This window comes from Diorhabda carinulata, chromosome X (assembly GCF_026250575.1).
Source record: "Diorhabda carinulata isolate Delta chromosome X, icDioCari1.1, whole genome shotgun sequence".
Classification (NCBI taxonomy): Eukaryota; Metazoa; Arthropoda; class Insecta; order Coleoptera; family Chrysomelidae; genus Diorhabda; species Diorhabda carinulata.
Genome location: NC_079472.1, coordinates 55935070 through 55960839, shown reverse-complemented (window position 1 = coordinate 55960839; position 25770 = coordinate 55935070). Strand labels below are relative to the sequence as shown.

The 25770-nt window shown below is 32.7% G+C and overlaps 1 protein-coding gene across 1 annotated transcript; it reads left to right on the top strand.

Annotated features, from left to right (window-relative positions):
* The first annotated feature begins 1301 nt into the window (after nucleotides 1-1301).
* On the top strand, nucleotides 1302-24960 carry LOC130901887 (F-box/LRR-repeat protein 2). The gene is made up of 8 exons (XM_057813542.1): nucleotides 1302-1509; nucleotides 6759-6893; nucleotides 10486-10683; nucleotides 11143-11604; nucleotides 12528-12719; nucleotides 15529-15630; nucleotides 17805-18017; nucleotides 19927-24960. The coding sequence occupies exons 1-8, from the start codon at nucleotides 1480-1482 to the stop codon at nucleotides 20032-20034; spliced, it is 1440 nt and encodes a 479-aa protein (XP_057669525.1). The 5' UTR covers nucleotides 1302-1479; the 3' UTR covers nucleotides 20035-24960.
* The last annotated feature ends 810 nt before the right edge of the window (nucleotides 24961-25770 follow it).

The following is a 25770-nucleotide window of genomic DNA, read 5'->3' as shown; positions in this document are numbered from 1 at the left end:
TCTAACAATAATATATTATTATCATAAAAATTAAGTTAGTCGGAAAACAATTATTAAAATAATAAATTTAATGTTGTTTCCTTATAAAGTACTTATTTCCGTGACAGGGAAAATTATTTAAAGTTACAAATTGGTAGGTTAATCAAATATCAGGTCACATTTACATTGCTAATGTCTACATACATCCATAATTTTATAAAGATTGATATCAGAAACATGACAGAAACTAACAATGTAGCACTTCTAATTGTTTGGTTTACCTATAGAATTAATATTAAAAATAGAAAGAACAATGTATTGGAGTTTGTTTAATCGGATCCGAACTAACGACAGAGAGACAAAAACACTCTCTATCTCCAGTTTCGAGTAGTGGGAACGACAAAAAAGAGAATGACAAATTTTGATTTTGATAGCAAGTAGAGAGATATAGATAGTAGTAAACCGATGTTCTTTCTCTCTTTTCCAATATTACAATTCTACTTCCATGGCTCTCCCCCTCTCTCCCTCTCACTCTATCTTTAACATTAACTCTATGGCTACCTAAACTGCCCCCGAAACAATCACTTATATTGACAATTGAATTGACGATTTATGAAACTTTAATAAATATTTCGTCAATAGTCAGCTGCTCAGTGAATCTCTCGAGCTGTTTATTGTTTGTGAATGGTATGCCAAAATCGATTTATGCCTTAGGAATAACTTAACCTCGGTAAAAGTTGGTTTACACTTTTGCAAATGACTAAGTATTTTTTGTAAAGCAAAACTTTTTTATTCTTTTCATATAAACTTCAGATTTTACCTTCCAAAATTTTGGTTGATCGCGATACAGCACTATTAAAATCACCACAAAGTCTTTATCCGCGATGTTTTGGTCTTCTCATTGATCAATCGATTCAATCGTTTCCGACGCGATCAATCAATGCATAGATAAGAGCGATTATCAATAGCGATTGTCAATTTAATTGATCATCTGGGGGGCATTGACCGTGGTGACTAATAGCTGCGATACATATTGCTAGTACAATTCTATAGTTTATACATCCAACCTTATAAAATTTAATGAATAATAGCTTGAATGAAATATCGAAATCAACTTTAATACAAAAATAGTTCATTATCTCTATTGACGAGTTGAACTACACATTTAAAAATTACTATAATTTATATCGATGGGATGTTCCCTGGAATGAAAAAGATTTCTAATTTAATAACTTGTTATAATCCAATTTTTCTAAATAAATGACTTTTCATATGATTTGGCAACATCAGCTGACTATCAGATGGGATTGTCATTGTTTTGAACAGTCGTCAGCCAATAGAAGTCGAATAAACAATTCCGTAGCATGCTATTCGCAGTCCGCTGCGACCCAAGGACATTATACTAACAGTAATGTGATGTAGAGTATGAATTGTTGATGTTTATAAAGTGAAATACGGAGTCAAAAAAGTGTTTTTGTTACGTTTTACACCAGTATTACTATGATTTATGCAGGTAGAAACAAATTCGAGGTAAATTTTAAAACATTTTCCCCAAAATTACATATAAGTCGAGTTTTTTGTCTGACTTTTCATTGTTCATTATGATGTAAAACAGCTGATACCAATCTGAGAAACGTCAATGATGTTTTGAAGAAATTATAAAAGTTCAGTGGCTATTCACAATTATCATATTAAGTTCACTATATAATTAAAGAACCGTTAGCTTTAGTTGTTGTCTATATTTTTATGTTTCTTTGTTCTGTACCAGGAAAACGTACTAATCGAACTGAAAATGTCAGCCGTTTATTGACATCTACGTCTCAATTTCCACATACAAAATTGTTTTGAATAGAACTTTTTGTTAATAAGCTTGTATGAAGAAATTAATTGTGTTTCATTTTATGCTCATATCCAGGGAAATTCACTTTTCTGTTATTATCTGTCCAATGCTAATTTTAGTCGGGCCTCTATGTTACTAAGGAACTTAGTATTTTTCTTTATTTATTTTGTTTTTTATACAAACAACATTGAGTATGATGGTTAGTATTTACTTTAAACCAAAACATTAGAACTTTATTTTTGTTTATGTTTACATTAATTATTTTTGTATGACATCATGTGCATTTTAAACTTTCCTTGCACCTTAACTATTTGTATTACTATTTTATTGAAAGTTCCTAAAAATATTGCTTTCTTGATTATTAGAATAATTTACCATAACAATATATGATTTATTTTTATTTTATCCTTAATATGTTTGGAGTTTGTAATTTGTAATTGAGTTTATCAGAATAGGAACTTCCAGAGAAATAGAATCATAAAAAAATTATGGTTTCTACCAACATAGATATATTCACAGATGTACCTGGATACAAAACACTAGCCAGGACTTAAATCCTATTGAGTACTTTTGGGATGAACTTCGGGCTAGAAATCCTGCACCAGCCATGAAATCGGACATCAAAACGCCGCTCACTTAAGAATGGGATACCATCAAAAATGATTGAGTAAAGAAACTTATCGATTGGCAGGTTTTGCTAGTGCCAATGGGGGGAACACTAAATATTTAAAGCTTAATTTCAAATAGATTGTTATTTTGAGGAATTTAAGGGAGTATTCTAATCTAGAAGCCTAAATTTTAGGAATTTTTAAAACTTATGTAAACAAAATTAAAAATATTTATACTATCCATTTTTTATATATTTATTGACTTTTTAAGGATATAAAAAAATTGTAAAGAAAAAGAATTTCAATAAATTACATGCCAGGGGGCTATAAAAAAATGGTGCACCCTGGTTGACATGATTCCAGCCCTTGTAGTGATCTGGAACAAAAAAAATTTGAAAAATTCTATCTGTAAAGATGTCACTATCTCATTGACCTTAGCCAAAAAAAAAATCGCAAAATGGCGTCAACATGAAATATCAATTTTCTTGCCCCTTTTTTTGACCTTTTTGAATTTTATTTATATATTATTTCCTTGCCAAAAAAATAACTGAATAACAACATAGACCACTCATTAGAAAGTTGAGACTAATGAATTTGAGACGCTAAAATAATAAAAAAAATGGAAGTTACAGAGTTCGGACATAATTGTTTGGTCCGGAATTTTACGATGACTTGTGTCCATTATTTTCAACAATCTAAGTTATTTCGCTAAGGACGAAGATGACTTATGTAAGGGAGGTCTTGTGACCGTGATTACTACAGAAATTAGTGGAAGAAATTGTTCTAAGTGTGCCTAAAAACAAAAGAAATTGCAGCACAGACCGGCATTTCCATAAGGATTTAAATATGACCCAAAGGTGGGTGCCTCGACCTCTCAGTGCAAAATCAGCGCCGTGTAGAATGTTGTGAGCGATTTTTAGAGCTTTGTCGCGAGGACCAAGCAGTTGTAACAGGTTATAAAACTTTGGTCATTCACTATGTTCCGACATCCAAAATAGACTCCACAGAGTGCCAATGGAAAAAAGCAAACGTCACGAAAAGCACCAAAGGTGTGATGGCTACAATATTGTAATGATGCTCTTATTTATTTATACGATTTCTTTTCATGGGGTTAATTAATAAACACTGTCTCTTACGTTCTTAATTTATTTAAATACCTTTCACTACACTTAACTTATCTATATAAATTCACTTTTCACTATCACTCAACTAATTAAATAATTTATTTAAATTCTTCGATTACTTTCTATTTAGGTTTGTTCACAACGACTATATATTATCAACTAACTAAACTGCGCTTCACTAACTCCTTATATATCCCAAAAGAAATTCTCAAAAGCTTTAGAAAATAAAGAAACAAAACAAATAAATAAATAGAAATCATTCAAAAGAAACAATGTAAATAAAACACCTGCTACAATAAAAATTTATATATAACAAACATCAAACTAATTCCGCCGTTTATAAAAAGTATATCAAAGGTGCCGAATTTTAGAATTTCCCATTAAATAAAATAAAATTTTTTAAAATTATTGTCTACAACACATTTGCAATTCGAATAGATTCATATTTTTTGCAATATACCAGGTGTTACATATGCACACAATTTATACAAAAACATCTGGAAAACTATTTAACACTTTGTAGTCCGGGAGCCAGCAACATAAATACACGACCAAGTTCCTCAAGTTTTATAATAAAAACTAGTGAACGTAATCTGCAGCTCGGTGGGTGGGATGAGATGGGAAAAAAATTTATTCATGTCCTTCCAACTAAAAATTTGTGAAACTGTGACTATCCCAATATCTCAAGGAATCAAAATAATCAGCTGACTATACTATAGTGTATAATGCGTCAATTGGCGCCTCGAACATAAAAAAATATATATTTTCAGTGATTTCCTCTCAAAAACCGTCAGATGATACTTTGGAAGATATTTTTTGTATATCAGCAGTATATTAACAATCAGCTTACAAATTTTCAGCTGGGAGGAAATGAGTGAATTTCTTTTTTTTTGTCGTGCTTGGGAGGTTATACTGCCGCTTATCCCACCTACCGAGCCGCAGCTGACGTTCACTAGGTTTTATTAAATAACTCTTTGGCACCTGGACTATTGATTTCGATTTAGTTTCCTACATTCTCATACAAATACAGGGTAGTCATGAGGCACTTTACATACTTCTACAATATGTTGAGTCTATCAGGGAAGATATCATGAGGCTACTAAAAAGTGTCAACTCCTCGTTATTAATTTACAGCTGGACTCGACAGGGTTATATGTAAATTTTTTTCTTTAAAACTCATCTTCATACTGTTTGACAGATTTTGAAAATAGAGCGATACACTATTTGTTTCACTTAGTCGGAATACCTTCCACTTATAGAAACTGTCCAAATAGCAGTATTACAAGCGGTTTTTTATTGGGAACGTGGCAATGAAACAGCAAAGTGGACTAACTTTAATATATTTTCCGAGCTTTCGAATACTTATGTATTCATCGTCTGGGAAATATTTAATTAAGATTTTCGGTGGTTTTGAAGCGTATTAATATTCAAATTGACGTTGATAATGAATTTTGAAATCTATGAATTTGGAATTTTTACAAGAATTAATACAATTCAAAACCACCGAAAATATTAATTAAATATTTCCCAGACGATGAATACATAAGTATTCGAAAGCTCGGAAAATATATTAAAAATAGTCCACTTTGGTGTTTCATTGCCACGTTACCAATAAGAAACCATAACTTTTAATTGACTATAGTATTTACACAGCTCATTTGATTTTGTACATTTTTTCATGATGCAGTATACTAATATCAAGCATTCGACTGGTATCAGCTAAAAGGTTTGTTCTAACCTGCTAATCGGTTGGAACACGTAATATCTATTGCGCAGAATCGTCACCGTACCATGGACGGTTTTTTGATGGGTTGGAGCGAACCTAAAGATAGAAATTCCAGGACCGGCTTTGAAACAATCATTTAGGTATTCGCGTTGAATATTCCACCTAATACCAGATTATTTTCAATTGTAATAAGTTATTTTAAAACTACAGAAGTAACAAATAATAAAATGTATCGAATTAAAATAACTACAAAAAACAAAAAACCGTAACTAATAACAACAATTTCAAAACAATAACTAAAATTATATAGTTAATACGTATAAACAGGAACTGAAAAAAATATAATAATTGCAACGAAATAAAAATAATTTAAAATAGATTCTGGATATGGAAACTAGCAATCTACACATTTTTGTTTATAAATTGTTAATTACTGTATAGAATTACGAATAATGTGCGGATCCTTTCTAATAGTATTACAAAAAAATCAATTAGTTGTTGATTATTAATATTCTCTGTACTGTACATTAGTTTGTGTAGTAGTTTCAATCATCCCTAAGTGTGGGAATAATCGTGATTGAAATAAAGGGATCTTGAAAGCCTAAAAAATATTATACTCAGTATGAATTTAAAAAATCAAATAGGCTGTGTAAATACTAGAGATGTGTCGATACAACTTTTCGATTCTCGATACCGATATCTAAAAAATCGATTGTCGATACCGATACATCGATGTATAATAGCCGCTTGTAAAAAAAATTCTCTTACTACTGGTAGAAACACATTCATAATTTGGCAATTTCGCAAATAAAAAAACAAACAATGGTTTAATAAAAACTTTTATTCTGAAATTAAATTGGATCAATCCTTAACCGAGGGAAACACATGGTCTACGTTAAGCTCTTTGGTTTTTTGGTTATTGTATCAAAAATCAAAATCATTATCCAAGTTATTTTAAAAGCAGGATTTTTTTACACTATACACCTAATATATCAAAGACGATATGGAACTACTTTTTCGGCGCAATAAATGTACCGATTTTTCAAAATACGATAATTTCATTTTGATAACAATATAAACTGGATTAAAAAGAATTTTCCGTCCATTTACTGGTATCGGTATCGACTTTTTGGGATCGATTCTCGATACCGATACCAATGACTAAGGATCGATGGTATCGAGAATCGACTCATCCTTATTAAATACTTCAGCCAATTAAAATTTATAGTCAATTTCACATATCACTTATAAATTAATGAAGAAGAGGGGTTGACACTTTTTAGTAGCCTTCCTGAGCGGCTTTACATATGGTAAAACTATGTAAAGCTCCTCATCATTTACCCTCTATAATTATATCCTTCCTTAGGGCTCTACATGTGGTAGAAGTATGTTAAGTTCATCATACCTTACCATGTATATCATACATGTGTTTAAATACTGTTGCCTTTTTTATTTTATTTTCGTTCTTTATTTCCACTTAGTCACCCGGCATACCGCCAACAACAGAAGAAATAGCAACATTAGAGGACTCTACTTGGTGGAATAAAAAGCAATTTAGAAAATCAAACAAGAATAGCTCAAATAGTAACAGCTTCGCTATAGACACAGATAAACAGGTGTGTATATAACTTAAATGAGAAATCCAATTAAATTAAGTATTACAAGGGTACGAGAACGGTCCTAGAAATACCTGGCCTGACCTAGAGATGGCGGTAGTTGCTTGTATTAGAAAGTACACAACTTATGTTTCAAGTTTGGAGACGCCACGTTGTTTAGTATTTGTTTGCCAGCCATCAATAGTGAACGTTTTCAGTGAACTTGTGTAAACATGTGATACAATACTTTTATTTGTAATGCCTCAGCCCAACCAATATAAAAGCTGAATTAGATTCTACTCTGGGTGAGACTGATCTTTCGTTATTAACAGTAAAATATTTTGTAGTGGAGTTTAAACAAGGTCGCGAAGACCAGCATCGTAGCTACTGGATGATTGTAGGTGTTTTAAAAGTGCGGTACATCGCATATTAACTGAAAATTTGGATATGCTCTCAATGGAACAAAAACAGCATCGTGAAGATTTTTCCATCGAGTGTTTGGCAATGTTTCACAGAAATAAGGCCGAATTTTTGCGGGATGAAACGTAGGTCCATCCCTTCATACCAGAAACAAAAGAACAATGAAAACAATAGACCGAAAAGGGTTCCAAAGAAGGCACAGACCGTTACGTCTGTATACAATATCATGGAGTCGGTTTTTTGGGATGCGCCTGGGATAATTTCCATTGACTATCTTGAAAAAAGAAAAACTTTCAACGGCGAGTGTTATGCGAACTTATTGCAACGTTTAAGCGAAGAAATTTAGCAAAAACGACTGCATTTTGCTGATGAGAAAGTTGTTTCATCAAGAAAATGCACCAGCTCATACATGAGTTATTGCAATGGCAAAATTAATGAATTAATGTTTCAATTTCTACCTCATGCATCCTATTCGCCAGATTTAGCCCCCTCGGATTATTTTCTGTTCCCAGATTTGAAAAAATGGCTGGTTTGTCAAAGATTTACAAACAATAAAGAGATGTCGTCAGTTAATGACTACTTTGAGGAGCATGACGATTCTTATTATAAAATGGGTATGGAACTTATTGAAAATGGGTAAAGTGCATGGAGCTAAAAGATTACGTTGAAAAAAAATTTTTTTTTTCTAAAATTTTTGTGTTTTCTTTGTTGGGACAGGTATTTCTGGGACCATCCTCGTAGATATCCAGTATACCTACAATTGTATGCTGATAACTAGACGCAAAATTTGACTTTACAGTTGAAAATTTCGATATATAAGTCGTAATTAGACTTGGTATTTGTATCTGAGAGACCCATTGAACTACATTTTTTAAAATCTGTGGTGGCTTTAATTATAATTAAAGATAAAACCATTTGCTTATTATTTTTATAAAAATCTATCGTAATAAAATAATATAAAAGTCTACACTTTCACATTTTCTTTTATGTTTATAAGTACTTCTTCTCAATAAACTCCAAAAATAATCTCCAATCAAAGGTCAGGGGCAGAGCAAAAGGATCACCCTACGTGCCAAGACAAACTGCTATGACATGTTACTTTTCTTAAGTTTTTATTTACATTTACTCCCTTGTATTCACAGTTATCCAGACTATAGGGTAAATGAATATAAGGCAAAAATTGAAGTAAAATAGTAAGAAATGAAGGTATGCTAAATGGGTAGTTACTAAAGTGAGAATTATGTGCAAAAACTGCCTTCATTGTTGGAGAAAGAGCAAGACCAAATTTGCTGAAATGTTAAAAAATAGTTACCTGGAAATACTGGAACTCGTCAGACATACCTGATAACCAAGAGATATTAATCTGACTTATCGACTGGTTTAGTAGTTTCCTCAAACATCGATCCATCCAGGTCGTTATCGGTTATCATAAAGGTGTTCTCCAGGGATGCATCTTGTCACCGACTCTCTTTCTCCTATACATCAACTATCTACTCGATAAAATTGCAAACCCGTTGACAATAACACACTGGTGTCGTCGTATACCGATCTTAAAAACATTCTAGATTGGGTTAAATGCAATCTAATTGAGTTTAATGCAGCAAAGACCCAGACTGCTGTTTTTACTAAGAGAGCTGGCACCTCAGCTCAGGATTTGGTTCTTTCTGGACATAAATATCATCATTACCGCAAATTCGCTTGTTGGCTCTTTAGGTTGGGACCATTATGTCTTGGCACAGTTACGTGGCCGATTTAATTAAGGCAGCTTCACAAAAAATTTGGAGCTTTTTGTCACCAATTTAATGTTTTTCAAATTTTCTTTGACTATTGCGAAGAATACTTACGAGTTCTGGCTATTAAATAAAGAGCCTGGTTACGTAAAAAGAATTTTATTATAAAAATTATTTTAAATTCGAATGCTCCCCTTCAATATACTTCCCTCCCCTTGTCACACACCTTTCCATACGTTTTTTTAATTGATCGAAGCAATGCTGGAAGACTTTGGTGAGTGCCTTTAGGAGCTCTGAAGTTTTTTGCTTCACCGCTTCCATCGACTCAAATCGGGCTCCTTTCAAAGCAGATCTTTTTCTAACCATTCAAGGAAACCTGAGCAGACCCGTTGACGCAAGAGCTTTTGGTCAGGAGTCAGATTTTTTGGCACCAACTTCAGACAGACTTTTTTCATGTGTAATTCCTCGTGTAAAATTTTTCTGGCCGTTTCTTTATCGGCGTTTACAGCCTCGGATGCTCATTCGACGATCGACGCATAATTTGGTTGATTTTGGTCACTGTCACAGGGCGATCTGGGCGCTTGTCATCTTTAGTGCTCTCTCGGCCATCACTAAAGCCCTTACACCACTTAAAAACACGCGCACGAGATAGAGATAGAGAATTGCTTCTTGCAACAATTTATAGCACCCAGGAGTTTTTTTCAATTTAACGAGAAATTTGAGATTGATACGTTGGGATGGAAACGTGTTTTGGGACGTGCATAGACAAGATATCTAGATACCCAACGCACTACTTGTCTAGGGCGCCCTCTAGGCGTACAGTCTCGTTATTTAATAGCCAGACCTCGTATTAAGCAATCTAATAACAAAAAATTGTAAGAATTCTTTTAAAAGGCTCAAAAAAATTCATGAAGTTCACATTTAAGCGTTGACGCGCATCGTTCGTTTTGGAATACTTATTAAGTATCCTTCGCAATAGTCAAAGAAAAAATGTGGGTCTTTCAAAACGAACGATGCGCTTAAACATAAACTTTATGAATTTTTTTGACTTTATAAAAAGTACTTACAATACAATTTTTTAATATTAGTTTTCTAATTTGTTGAACTTTCTAATAGTTATACAATTTTTCTTATGTTTTTAGTCTTCTGTTCAGAATCGTGAAATATGTAAAAACAAAAGTTTAAAAATTTTTTATTCACTTAATCTTCAATTTTCGGTATTAAAATTATGTATTCTATTATAATGTTATTATATATCGCCTCTATTAAAAATTTTTCGCAAAAGTTCAGTTTTGCGAAAAATTGTAGAAAAATTTTCGTGTTAGAAATCTGCCAATAACTTCACGCGGGTTCCAAATTCGTAACAATTACGAGGAAGGATTCGCATTCAATTTGCATCGATTGAATGATAAAAAACTGATCAATATAAAAATTAATTCACTTACATTTATCAATTTTTTTAGTTCAACAAAGTTTTTGTGGAAGATGAAGCTCTCATCAACAAAAAACTACCAAAAGAGTTACTCTTACGAATTTTTTCCTACTTAGATGTTGTGTCGTTGTGTAGGTGTGCCCAAGTTTCGAAAGCCTGGAATATATTAGCCTTAGATGGTTCGAATTGGCAAAGAATTGATTTGTTCGACTTTCAAAAGGATGTAGAGGTAAATATGAATAGATCATTGAATAATCGTTTGATTTGATGTGATAATATCCGATCTAGCAATTTTCATTCTTTATATAATTTTTACTTATTCCAGAAATGTCAAAAAACTTTCATCAATTTTAAATTGTGCCAATTGAACATAAAATAGATTTTTCTATTTAAAAAAACTCTTGTCCTTTCAAATATTTCTAAAAAAAATCCTCACCAAACTTGAGCTGTATAGCTCAACTCTAAGGGGTCGGTTTTTATTTCAGTTTCTCATTTAATTAACCCACCAACGAGTGGTGTGACATATACATCACATCAAACATGTCCTAACAATTCGCCACCACTGTCACCGTTGGTCTACGTGTGCATTCATCCCCATATTTTCTTGCGTTATCAATCCATCAAGATGATTTGTTTAAATTAATATAGTAATTATTTGACTACCTTTGTTTTTTTTTTTAATTTTTAGGGTCCAATTATAGAAAACATATCTCGTCGTTGTGGTGGGTTTCTTCGCCAGCTGTCGCTTCGAGGCTGTCAATCAATCGCAGATAGCTCAATCAAAACATTAGCTCAATATTGTAGAAATATTGAAGAATTAAATCTGAATACATGTAAGAAACTGACAGATGACGCCTGCACTGCTATATCTCGATGGTGTACCAAATTACAGAAACTAAATTTGGACAGTTGCGCAGCTATAACAGATAATTCACTCAAATCATTGAGCGACGGTTGCTCTAATTTAACCTATGTCAATATAAGTTGGTGTAGCAATATAAGTGATAATGGAGTCGAGGCGTTGGCTAGGGGATGTCCTCGGTTGAAGAATTTTGTGTGTAAAGGATGCAAGCATATAACTTCTCGAGCTGTTATTTGCTTAGCGAGGTTTTGTCCTCAATTGGAAGTAGTTAATTTGAAAGGATGTAATGTGAGTATGACTATCCTTCTACGATTCATTTATAACTTGTCTTCACCTTATCCTACTGTAAGAAAACTCAGTCTGTACTTACATTGCGAACACACACACTGCGAACTGAATAGTAAACAACTCGTTCATATCCACCTTACAAGATTTAATTTTCAGAATCAGTGAATCAATCGAATATATAGATAAACAACAACATAACGTCCTACTAGAGCCTAACACATAGAGGGGTCAAAAAGTTAGAAAGAGAGGTGATGACTCAAAATATGTAACCATTCAATATGGAAATAAAAATGTGCGAGGCTAGAAAAAGTGATTTTACAGCTATAATTTCACAAAAAAGATTTTGCAACGAAAAAATCGCATAAATGGCATATAATTTGAAAAGAAAATTGCTCGAAATAACTCTTGGATCGACATCTAGAACGAGCCTAACCTAATTTAACTTAATCTAATACTTCATAACTTAAAAAATTGTATTTTTCTTTTTTAATTTTATATTCGAACTCAGAACCTCAGGTTACGAAATGTCAAGCACTATTTTGGTTACATTACATGATTAGTTCAGTAGTTTTTAAACATTTGAATTGAAAAGAGGTCCGAGATATAACATCAATTAAGCATACACTTAATTAATTTGACATTTTATGTAGATGATCAATTTACCGCAATTTTATATTCTATATTTAGAGTACACACCCCCACATGATCTCACATACCAAACACCACTACCATCCGTCACCGGTATGGTACGAAAATCTATCCAAAAATAATTTAAACGTTAACAATATTTTGACACTACTGACAACTGTGGTAAAAGTATTCTGATTTCTTTAAAGGACAATAAAGATCATAGGAACCATTTTTTGCTTGACAATTTCTTTTTTTTTTTTTGAATTAGAAGTAAAAGATTTTTTTTAATGTAGAATATAAGAGACGAAGCAGTACAGTCATTAGCAGATAAGTGTCCACGTCTTCATTATTTATGTTTAAGTGGTTGTTCAGCATTGACGGATACATCGTTAATATCTTTGGCTGCCAATTGTCATCTTCTATCAACGTTAGAAGTTGCTGGTTGTTCCTTGTTTACCGATGCTGCCTTTCAAGCATTAGCTAGAGTAAGTAAAAGCTATTCGTTTTTAAAAATATTTATATTAGTTATCGATATCCATCACGCGTGAACGGTTGGGCCGATTTCACTGGTTTTTTTTTGTTGCGTTGGTTATTGTCAGGACAAGGTTCTTATGAAAGAGAAAATTTAAAAAATGGCGCGGAAAATTAGAAAATTCAAGAATATTAACTTCTGATGTAACCTTAGCGCTTTGGACGAATTTAAACTTTTTTAAAGTAACATTATGACGTTTGACAGAATGCGTGCTGCAAATATCATCATCATACATGTAAAATAATTAACTTATTATTTCCCACAAAATGGATGTGAGAAAACTGAATTTATTAAGGTACATCTTGGTTAGTTCTGAGCAATTACGTCTGATATTAAAAGTTCAATTTAATATGGAGTTTTGGTAAGTTTGGATAGAATAACATGAATACAATAGTTTTCTTTAATTTACAGTTGAATTTTCGTTTTTGAAAATGCCAGCAATTAGATGCTCGAACTCGAGTCGCAGAACTCGCAATGCTGCGAGTCAAAGATATACAAAAGCAAGTTAAACTGACGAGCAACGTGAAACGCGGAATGAACGAAATATACAACATAGAAATGTTGCGTTCAAACCCTATCGAGCTGATCAATGAACGTTGTATGCCAATATTGCAAGGCATTTAAGTTTAAAAATGAAGCTCATGGATTGTGTTGCGCGAGCGATCAAGTCAAATTGACGCCATTGGTATTGCCACCAGAACCATTACATTGGAAATGGGTCAGATTCTAAACATTTTTTGGCTCATATTCAGCAATACAATAATTGTTTTCAAATGACCTCATTTGGTGCAACAAAATTTATTCAAGAGAATTTTATACCAACTTTCAAGATTCAGGGTAAAATATATCATTTAATAGGTTTCTTATTGCCAACGCCGAGTGAGTGTGTGTAAACCTCTCATAACTTTTGAACGACTTGACCGATTTCCTTGCGGATGACGCCATTCGAAAGGGCGTGACCAAAATTATATTTTGGACCAATTCGGACCGGTAGATTTTCAAAAATCTCAAAATAAAAATACGAAAAAAAAGTTTTTTTAATGTTTTTTTTGTAATAACTTTTAAACTGTTTTACCGATCGATTCCAAAATCAATTCGAATTCAATATTCATCGTTAAGACAGGACAACGTCTATCGGGTCAGCTAGTTATTTATAAATATATTGATAATAAATACAAATAATTTTATGAAGTCATTAATAATTAAACTTCCTTATCCAATTAGATATCTAATAAATAATCAATATAATTAAAATATTACTTCGTTTGCAATAAAAAGTTACTGGTACAATATCAGAACCTCTTCCAAAAAACAAATTTTTGACTTCCATAATAAGTGGATTCTATGGTGCCAACTATTAAGTTAGATTTACAAACTCTTTGGCTGGCATTAGAGCTCTCGTTGGAAACAACTCACAAATTTCTTGACTTTCCTATTCGTATCAATTACAAATGTCAATTCACAAAACCACAAAATATTTTTGGTATTTCATTTGCGTGGTCGACTCTCCATTTGTTTAAAGTTTCAACATTTTTTTAGATTTCTTAATGCTGTTTTTATCCGAGTTATGGTTAAATTTGGTTATTGCTGCCTTATATGCGTGGTCATAGGACCTAAAGAACTGTTTACATTAGCTACTGGAAACTCCACCAGCTTTCTTAACATTTAATAAAAAATAGGTGGGAAAGCTGGAAACACCTTATGAATTAAATTAAAAATAAAAATTAAACAATCTAATATTAGTACGGACACGATTATACAAATTAATATTTATTACTAAGAAAAATAAAAAAAGTTTCAGCAAAAAATAATAAATTGATATTAACTGCGTATCCAAAAGAGCACAACGAATAAAAGCAGTTATAATTTAAAAACAACACAGATTTCTATATATTAAAAAAGAATGGGACTTATCTATGGAAATCCGGGATGGTTGCAGCCCTCAACTGGATTCCCAATTGTTGGAGTTGAGTTAAATCTGTTTCTTGTGGTGTACCGGTTGAATCCTTTGGATGTGGTTGAAACTCGAACATGGCAGCTGTAGAACAGCGAATATAAAGAATAAAATTACCACAAATTTACTTTGGGTCGTATGTAGAAGAGTAGAGGAATAATGCGATTCAATTTACCGAATGGAATGGAATAACAATTTTTTCAGTAACTCGAAAGTTAGAATAAATTAATCCGAAGCGATTTCTGTGCCACGTGAACACAGGAATATTCAAAATGTTTGAAGAAAAACGTAACAAGCCGAATGGCAGGGTTACACTCCCAACGTGACCTTGAACGCGAGCGAGGGTGTTTATGTTTATATATCACAACGAAGGCGTCAGCACTAGCATAAAAGTGTATTAATTGACCTTTAGAACTCCATTGTCTGTTTCTTAATCTTCTTCTTCTTAATTGATATTACATTCAAATCCTGTTTGACTATGCTTGTAACTGAAACATTAGAAACAGTATCGACGTAATTGTCTATTGTGATTAGAGGAACAGCAATGTCGTCTTTATCAAAGATACATTCCAATCCCTTGTTATCAGTGCGCAGGAGATTGCTGTTTCTTTAACCACGTTAATTTTAATAAAAATAATTTCGCTTCTATGTAAACCGAACTCAAAAACGTTTTGCCAGCGATTGTTCAACACGTTCCCGATAGGTAGCGGTAGAGCACTAAGCGTCCATGTTGTTACAATTGGCCAATGTACTGGTGTAAATTTCGGAATACAACCCGTATGTTTACTTATTAATTTTCCTTATTTAGAATTGCAGATATCTGGAGAAAATGGACTTGGACGAATGTGTCCTCATAACAGATGCCACTCTTATTCATTTAGCTATGGGTTGTCCAAGAATTGAATATTTGGTAAGGATATTTTCGGAAAAGTAATGGATACGTTACACTTAACGCCCACACCGTTCCACAGTCATCAATTATTTACGACCTCGCCCATAAAATATCGGTACTTCATATCTTTAATCGAAACGTGAGGATAATTCAATGACGGTCACTTTTCACAATCGCCAAAAATCCCAAATAAAAATTGACGAGAAGTATTTTGAATTAATATTTTCTACATTCCATCCGAAATATTCTTTCCGAACGAATATGGTTCAAAATGTTCATTTCGCCGATAAGGCTTCTTACTTTACCAGAATGGGAAAGGAGGGCGTTAAGTGGAACGTATCTAATATATTTTTTTTGTAGGGGTTGGTAACATTTTAACAAAGCGGTGTACGTGCAATTTTGAATCTGGATTTTCAGTCTATAAACTCTACCTCATCTCGTTTTCGGTGCATAACTAAGATTACCGTAAATATAAACTTTTCCCAAAAAAAGCATTCATAATAGATCATTTAAATATTCAATTTACCGTACCAAATTTGTTTATCGACATGTCTGTAAAATATTATAAACCACTTGGTTGAATTTACTGAACACGCTGCTTGTTTCGATAACCAAGTTATCGTCCTCAGAGATTGAATATAAACTTAAACCTATTAACTTGACTTACCTGTTTTGTAGTAAATTTTCTCACCGATAAAACTTCTCCCGCGAAAAATAGTTCCAGCGGGAAAACATTCTTGGTGGGAATCTTCAATTATTGGATAATCCTAAAGTTAAAATACCAAATTTCGAAAAGAGTCATATATATGAAATTAACTGTAGTGATTGCGTCAGGAAGTATATTGGGCAGACTAAGAGATCAGTTAATGTCCGGTTTAAAGAGCACAATTTAAAATATGGACGATCATGCTGCCAGTCACAATCATGACATAAATATTAATGTAAAATTGAAAAAAAAAATTATCCGATAATAAATTGTTGGATGCATTTGGAAGCAATGAAATTGCTAGATGTAAGAACAGCTGAAATAGGGACAAAGCGCCTATAGTTAAAGAGTAAATGTGAAGATTCCGGCCAAGGAGGTTTTCCTGTTGGAATTATTTTCCGCTGGAGAAGTTTAATTCAGTCTCTGAAGACGATAACTTGGATATCGAAACGCGTAATTGTGAGCGTTGGTGTGGTGTTAGTGTAAACAGTATTTTCAGTATGAATATCAACAACGGTACCAAAAACTCCAATTTAGTTAGTTGAACACATCATAGATTTAAATACAGGGTGAGACATTAGAAACTTTACATACTTTTACCATATCGCACCTCCAATCAAATAGTATCATAAATCAAATAATTAGGAAATATCTTTTATTGTATTGTTGGTGATAGGAAATTTGTAAATTTTCTCTCAAATAACGTCATATGTAGTTGCTATTGCGGTAACTTTGTCAGTTTTTGAGTTATCATTCTAAAAGTGAAAAATATAAAACAGAATTAATATCAAACGCGTATCACTCGATAGTTATTTTTTTGACTTACGACACTATTTAAGCGGAGGTTCGATATGTAGAATCTCTCAATAAGGATACTACTACTACTACCACTGGTCCTACGGTCCTCAAAGAGCCTTGGACTCGTCTACCACATTCCTCCAGTCATCACTGTCCAAAGCTCGGCGTCTCCACCCTCTCACACTTAACTGCCGAAGATCTTCTTCGACATTATCCAGACATCGTTTGCGCAGACCTCGAATAAACTCAGCAACTCAATATTTTAATGTTGATAACGAACTAGCAGACTCACCCAGAGTAGAATCTAGTGCTTCTCAAATATTGTATCACATAACGATGACCAATTTTTACCATGTTTACAAATTCACTGAAAACATTCGCTATTGATGACTGCCAAACAAATACTAAATAACGTGGCATCTTTAAACTTAACTAAACATATGCTGTATAGATTTCGTACTTTCTAATACACTGGTATTTTCCAAGCAACTACCGCCATCTCCAGGTCAGGCCAGATACTTCTGGGACCATCTTCTTATAAGAAATAGTGGGACATAACACATTTTGTCACCTTATAAAGCAAAAAAAATTAGTCAGAAGGTGTAAAAATCTCAAAATCTCATCATCAAACTACAGATTTGTAAAATTAGGTGAAAAATTAAAAAAAATTATGTTATTTTTCTTTTAGACTTTGTCTCACTGCGAATTAATAACTGATGAAGGAATTCGTCATTTGTCCATGTCGCCTTGTGCAGCCGAAAATTTAACAGTTTTAGAATTAGACAATTGCCCTCTAATAACAGATGCTTCTTTGGAACATTTAACTTCTTGCCATAATTTGCAACGAGTAGAATTGTATGATTGTCAACTAATAACTAGGGTTGGAATCCGAAGACTTAGAGTAAGTACATTTAAAAGTTTTTATTTTTTTTTAATTCGATTTCATAAAAAAGTTGGTTGATTCGATTTAATTCCACGTTAATTTTTTAGTCCTTAATCAAAAATATAGTTTGGCTATTGTGGCTTTAGCCAATGTAATGTTTATAATGCAGGGGATTCATTTTATTTAAATTAGTCAAAATTCGTTTTGCTGCCCTTGATGTAAGATTGGTTTTGGCTATATTAATGATCACAATTTATGAAACAATCAATTATTCTGTTAAATTTACTATCGTTCAAATCCCTATTTTTTTATTTTACATTATAAATATGAAAGAAAATAGCAAAAATTTATGTAACGTCAGTTTTGCTTTGAAAAATTAGAATACAGCGAAGTAAATACAAAGGGAAATGTCGAAAACATATTGTAATGTTTTTCGTATTCATTTAAAATGTTTCTATTCATGGAGTGAATTACTAGACACTGTCTCTTACGTTCTTAATTTATTTAAACACTTAACTAACTTATAATAATTCACTTATCACTATGACTTAACTAACTTAAATGATTTATTAAAATTCTTCGATTACTTCTCGTTCTGTTCACTTCGACTATTTATTATAAACTGAACTAAACTACTCTACAAAAACTCATTATATATATACATATATACCTTTCTAAAAGTTGTCTAGAAGAAGCAATATGGAAATAAACCGCTTGCTATAAAAAACTGATATAAAAACAAAGATCAAACGAATTCCGGGTAATTCATCAACGGCAGCGCCTTCGCCGAATTTTAGAATTCTACTATATCCAAGCAAGAGTGGCGCCGGGGCGAAGATGAGCTCCTAACAATATGTTATATTTCAATATATTTTCAACGCATTCCATCAACTTTTCTTCTATAATTTTTTAGAAGACCATCCCTTTTTACCCCATTAATACCCAGAACTATTTTTATCGAAAAATTTTCATTACAATACCTTACTATTAAAGTGTACAGGGTGTTCCGGGACTTGATGCCAAAAATTCAGGAGTAGATGACGTGAAAATAATAATATGACAAAAAAAAATTCTCATACGACTCCTCGTTTCTGAGTTACATGCCTTTGAGCGCTAAACAGAATGAACGCGGGCACGACGTGCTCTAGACGTCAAAGATAGTTCAACTTGTTGTGAAACTGTGATAACACATACAATGATCGCGCTTGTACGCGCTCTTAACGTCGGATTTTGCGTTGTTGAACGTCAAAAACATAACCCCACTTTTCTAGTGTAGTTTGTTGCTGATGAGTGAATGATTGCTCTGAGTGAAAGGCTGTTGAGAGTATTACATTTATATATGTGCGCATGTGTATCGTTGATGATTAGTCACCTGTCACGATCTTATATACGTCTTGTCAATTTATGCAATATCCAACGCAAACAAATCTTCTTGACAGCCAAATGTTGCGAATGGAATTAAAGCCCGGCTATGACTCAATCTCACATAAAATTCAACGTGTAGCAAAATACTACCACGATTTAATTCTGAAAACAAGTCTAAACGAGTTGATTGGTTAAATCCACTTCGAAACTCGTAGAGATTGATTTTTTGACTGAGTATTTGTAAACAACTCCAATAGGACTCGTATGGCAACATGTTCTAAGTACGTTCACCATTAAAAATGTCAAACTTATGATAATGTCAGATTTGATATATTCAGTGTTGTCATATCTCAAAACTTGAGTAGCAACTCTTGAAAATATAAAAATTTGCAAAGATATCCAGGGCAACACAACATTTTATGTAGAGTTTTGTAATTTTTATTTATTTTTAATAGATGTAGGAATGATTATTTTTTTTTTTGGAATACGTTTATGGACAAACTTAATTTGTATTTTTTCAGATAATTGAAATACTATAAAACTAATTATCTATATTTTTCAGAGTCATTTACCAAATATAAAAGTTCATGCTTACTTCGCACCTGTTACTCCTCCACCAATACCTGGTGGTAATCGACCGAGGTACTGTAGATGTTGTGCAATACTATGAGCTTATTGCTCGTTTGGATTCCAAGAAGATAATTCGCCACATGCTTAACACTATCTTGATCGAAATTTCTATAGTGTTGGAGATCAAGGCTAATGTAAGCTATTTTTCCTACACTTTCTTTTTTGGTGAAGTATAGATTTGAAGCCAAAATTGTCAACGAATGGAGCGACTTCAATAATAACAAGAGCTTCGAACAAAAATAAGATCTTGTGGCAAATCGCCTTAAGCGGGGTTATAAATTTACTGTCAGTAAACAAAATATCGAGAACACAATATATTTACAATGATATGATACTCATTTATTTAAATTTTCGTATCTACCATTTCATTTTTTTCGTATATGAACGTCTATTTTCAAAAAAACACGTTGCCAAATGTCAACGTTAGGCAGAGATGAGTACAGAATTCCAAAAAACTCAGAAAAAAAAAACTTTTCTTATGAAAAATAGGATTACATTCTAAACAAAGTACTACTACATTGCACTTTTTACACCTTGTCCTTAGTATAGAGCAGCATCCTTCACACCTGCACATCTTTTTATTTATCTGGCACACACTTATCAGAATGTGGTCGAGTCGTATCTGATTTCATCGCTAACAGATTGAAGTTTGTAATGCTAACATTGAAACAAATGGGGGCTGTACGCTTCCAAAAAACTGTTTGTCTTCAGAGCTGCAATTTTTATTTTTACTCTGATAAATATCACAGCCAACAAGATACCCGGATGCAACATTGATGCACCACATCTTATAGGTTTTCCATCGAATTAATTGCTTAGTTGGATATTTTATCAATGATTCATCATAGTTGAGGACAAATTTTTTAAAAAACCTTCAGCATATTCAAAAGTGGCCGTAATGTATGTTCCAATAACTACATTTCCGGCGAGAATATTATACCCACTAAGAAGAAGAATTCCAATAAACCATTTCAGTTCATCAACTCTAATATTTGGATCAGCATAGTTTTTAAAAAGTGTCCGCTGTATGTTGGAAAACATTTTCATCGAAAAATAGTTCAAACAACTTTACAGGAGACATATTATAATATTGGTTGTAGTCTGATTCGAGAAAGGATTTAAAAGGTGGTCGCCGACAATTTAACAGCAATTTTTTAATATATGTAATATATGGTTTTTCTTTAGTGTTGATATCGTTGTTCAAATCTTATTCAGTAGAACCAACTCTATGTCCATCTGTTTAGACCTATTCCTAATTGGCCATTAGGAAGCCTATCTATGTTATTATCATTGTAATCTTCATCCTCCGAATCTTCATCAGTAAGAGAACTAGGTTCGGGGGTCTCAATTTAAATCGAGTCCACTGGTAGTTCATCAGAGTATGCACTTTGAAGAGCTTCAAACAAAGAAAAGCTGCGAATGAAAAAAATGTGAATAATTTGCATATTATATCACATCTAAACTTGTTGTCGTAAAGCTACAGTTCAAAATAAACATGTGTAGGTGTAATCAATAAATTTTCTTGTATTTGTGTTTAATTAAATAACACATCACAAAAGTATGATTATTTTTTTTGGTGAAAAGAGAATTTGTACCTACTTGAACTTAAATTCCTATAACCTGTAGACAAATAGCTGTTCGACCGCTATCTTCAACTTTCCGTGAATAGAGAACACGTTATTCATAGACAGGACCTGGAAACTTTCTTCAAAAACGGGCCAGTCAGATTAATTTTTGCGGTTGAGGTGTAGGGTACTAGAAATAACTCAAATGTGCAGGAAATTCCAAAATTTATTTTGCATTTAAATTTCAAAGCCTATAAAACATTAAAAAGTGTAAAATGTTTTTAGGATGTTCAATACTGGTCTAAGCCAATACTAAATAAAAATGGTTTATAGTTAAGCATGTTTATGCAAAACACTCATTATTTTTCTGAAATAATTAGAACAAAATACAAAACAGTGTATTTACAAAACTTCAAAACATCCTCTTACAAAATTTTTTTTCTTAAATAAAACAAATCACTTCAATCAACATTTTCCCTTGAATGTCCTGATTGTTGTGTAGTTTCTTTTTCTTTGTTTCAAAAGTACTTCTGCGAACTGTTTTCAATGCTTTTTTTTTTCAATACACTTTTTTTTATGAGCATTTCGTAAAATTAATCACAAGAATAATCGAAATTCTTTCGGACCATCAACATGGTACTCACCGCTTCGATTTGTAGACTAGATTTTTCAGATGACCATTAGGTAACATAAATTTTTTCTAAATCTACATGACGATTGATTTTATTATAAATATTCTAGAATTGAATCTGAATCTTCAATATTCAATGAGAAATTATCAAGTAACAGTTTTTACTTATTTTATAAAACTTAAATAATGCAAATTTTTATATTACTGGCAATAAAACGGGAATGTTTTGGTCAAAACGGGCGTATGGTCAGCCTAGTTATACACATCCAAGTGAATATATATGCTGCCATCTATTCAATACTTTTCTAAGCTTTTTTGAAATTCGCGCTTTAAAATTATATATTTATTGTGGCTTTTTGGAAACACTAGGCCTTGATGGGTTAAGAATGTATGAATGTGTTAACATTTAACTGGCTCAATGGTGGATGTAATGCTTTTGACTATAGTCGGGAGTAGAGGATTCGATCCCGGGAATACCGGATTGCATACAGGCGATCCCGGGATTACGAATATAAAATAAAAATCATTGTCACATAAAAATTATTTTTTTTATATTGACGAAATAATTATGTTGTAAAAAACATAAAAATCCTAGTCATACAGAATGTTGAACTTTAACCTCAATCTTAACAACTTTAATCTTTTAATAAACAAAATTTTTACCACATTTCTATTTAGAAAACATAATGAAATTGACTTCGTCTACCTACACTCTACATTATAGATCAATACGTGTCGTGGCGTGACTGTTCGTAATCGATAGGAGCGTGCAAGTTTCATCTCCAATTTTGCTTTACCAGCTTATTGCGCAAATATACAGACGCAGAGTTTTAACTACAAATCATTTCTGTTAATCTCAATTAATACGGAATCAATTTTCATCTCAACTTCGTAGTTCTCCATTCTTTTAGTTAATGTGATAATCTTTTTTATAAGCTGTTTGATTAAACTTGGAACCAATTATTTGTTACTGTCATTCCAATTATCACTTTTAATATGAGAATTTTGTAATTCACTCCCTTCTTTTTGCCGACGTTAGTCTTAGTGTCGAGGATAGAGTTAGCACAATATAAAAAGTTACTATGTATACATCAACAAAACGATATCTCCAAAAATATATAGAACGAAAGTCTGAACTATATCGCGCGAGTTGAATCTCTGGTAACGGCGTAGCTTCATTAAGATCTGATCGCTTCGTTCTCCTCGATTCCAAACGTCTCTCCTATGTTCTGAAAGTATGGAGCAATGAGGTACAAGTATATAGTTATATTGATTTTGCCTAGAAAGTGTATCAGGTATATTGGAGAGAATTAATTTAATTGTATGGTATTAGGACATTACTTGGAATTTCCTGGTTCAGGTATCGGTCAGTCGGGGTTGATTGTGCAGTACTTTTTATAGATGCTGGTACTGGAGAATTCGAGGCAGTCATTTCCAAGAATGGACAAACACGTGAACACGTAATTCTTGCATTCCCCCTTGGAGTAAAACAACATGGACAAAATGGACTCCACCATACAGCTAAGCACGCTTCGAAGAAATCAAGAAAGAAGTATCCACTTATATGCCGTGGTTCAAGACATGAAATATCGAACGTAAAGAAGGAAAGTGTAATGGTGAATGTTCATTTAACGCTTTAGATGTCATTCTCCCTCTGAGCCGTCCAACAGTGACACCTCTTCAACTTCCACTTCAGGATGTCTACCAAATTGGTGGTATTGAAACTGATGTTTTAAAACCAAGTATGGTAGTAGTTTTGCCCTGGCCAACTTGACATCTGTTGTCTCTAGCTCTACCTGGTGATAACGTTGATTTCAACCTGGTTTTATATACAGTGCATTATTATGCTTTGATGGTATACGAATAAGCATTTGAAAAGTCAATTTCTGTACTTTCATAACACTCCATACTTTACTAGTTGCTGTTGCGACTATCTGACTTCAATTATTTTCGGTTAAGTTTTTTTGTTCGTTTTTCTTTTACTCTGTGTAACTTTTGATCACGTAATACAAATCGCTCTGTGCTCTCTATGTTCGGCGAACAACATTATCAAATGCAACTATTAACAATAATATTTTGTTGTAATCTAAGCATTACCGAAATATTTTAATTCCTTCAATTCTTGTTCCTTTTCACCCCATCTTACAGTACTTACAAATATTAGAAACTATGTGTACTGAAAAAATACTTTTCGTAGTTGTGTTGTCGATATTTGATATTGCTGTAGATTTATTAAGTGATTTAAAGTATGTATATCATTTGTATTTTGTCAATTAATTAATTTTAATCGTATTTTTTTTTAAACATAAATATGTTATGATTGTAATTTCAGTATAAAACATTTATTATGTGAATACAAAAATAAAGAACATCCACCTCAGAATTCTTGACCTCTTTTCGATGAGTTTAGTTTTTCTTTCCAACAAATTTTATATTTCTACCCTTTTTAGGCATAGTAGTTAGAAAAGGTACTACCTACACTGTTTACACCACCACTACACCCCTACCTGTGGTCTCTGAAGACGATAACTTGGTTCCAGAAATTCCAACTTGTTGGAGAAGCTATTATAGTCTAAGATCCCACTGTTTGATTTTGCGGCTGTTAGTTATTTGTTGAAATTAATATGGAATCTATATGATTATACAAAATGCAAAAGGCAGTGTATCTCTAAATGAATCACCACGAAGTACTGCAAAGCGTTTACATCTCAAAAAGCGCTTGTTTGGTGAATTATACATTGAATTGTTCATTTTTAAGTCCTGAAACCTGGACAAACTCTTAATGCAAATCTTTATTGTGAGCAACCAAAAATCTAAAAAACAAAAGACAATAGATATCACCAAATGAATCACCACGAAGTACGGCAAGCCGAGTTTACATCTCAAAAAGCGCTTGTTTGGTGAATTATACATGGAATTGTCCATTTAAAGTCCTGAAACCTGGACAAACTCTTGATGCAAATCAATATTGTTTGCAATCCAAAAAACAAACAGCAGCGGATCTCACCAAATGGAATAGGAGTAGTTCATTTTGAAGTGCTGAAATTTGGACAAACTGTAAAGTCAGATATTCATTGTGAAGAATAGGATTGAGTGAATCAACATCTATCGAAAAGTATTCAGCGATTATAAATAGAAAAGGCATTGTTCTACAATACGACAATGCAATTGCTATGAAAAAATTCTTTACTAGTAATGGAAGTACTGCTTCACCCACCATATTCGCCCGATATCGCACCCACGGATTTCCATTTATTTTCTTAGTGGCAAAAAAATGCAAATATTGGGATGATGTACAAAATGTTCGTATGTGAATTAAAAATTTATTCATTTCAATTTTATCAAAAAAAGCAATATTCCCTCTTTGTATATTATATATTATTTTGTAAACTACCCTTCAGTTAATATATAATATGCAATAAATAGAGAGAGATTCGTTGGATAATTTTTTTTATAGAAGGAAGGTTTGTTGGAGTTAGCCCTGGTAAGGAGTTGCTCCTCTGCAGGGGTTGTGGAGGTTGCATGGGATTGTGCTTGCTGCCCTAGCTGGAAAGGAAGAAAAGCGAACGACGATTGGCCA

Coding starts and splice junctions, on each gene's coding strand:
- LOC130901887 (XM_057813542.1), top strand. CDS start 1,480: ATGATTTATGCAGGTAGAAACAAATTCGAG. Junction 6,894..10,485: donor CTATAGACACAGATAAACAG/GTGTGTATATAA, acceptor CAATTTTTTTAG/TTCAACAAAGTTTTTGTGGA. Junction 18,018..19,926: donor TTGGAATCCGAAGACTTAGA/GTAAGTACATTT, acceptor TATATTTTTCAG/AGTCATTTACCAAATATAAA.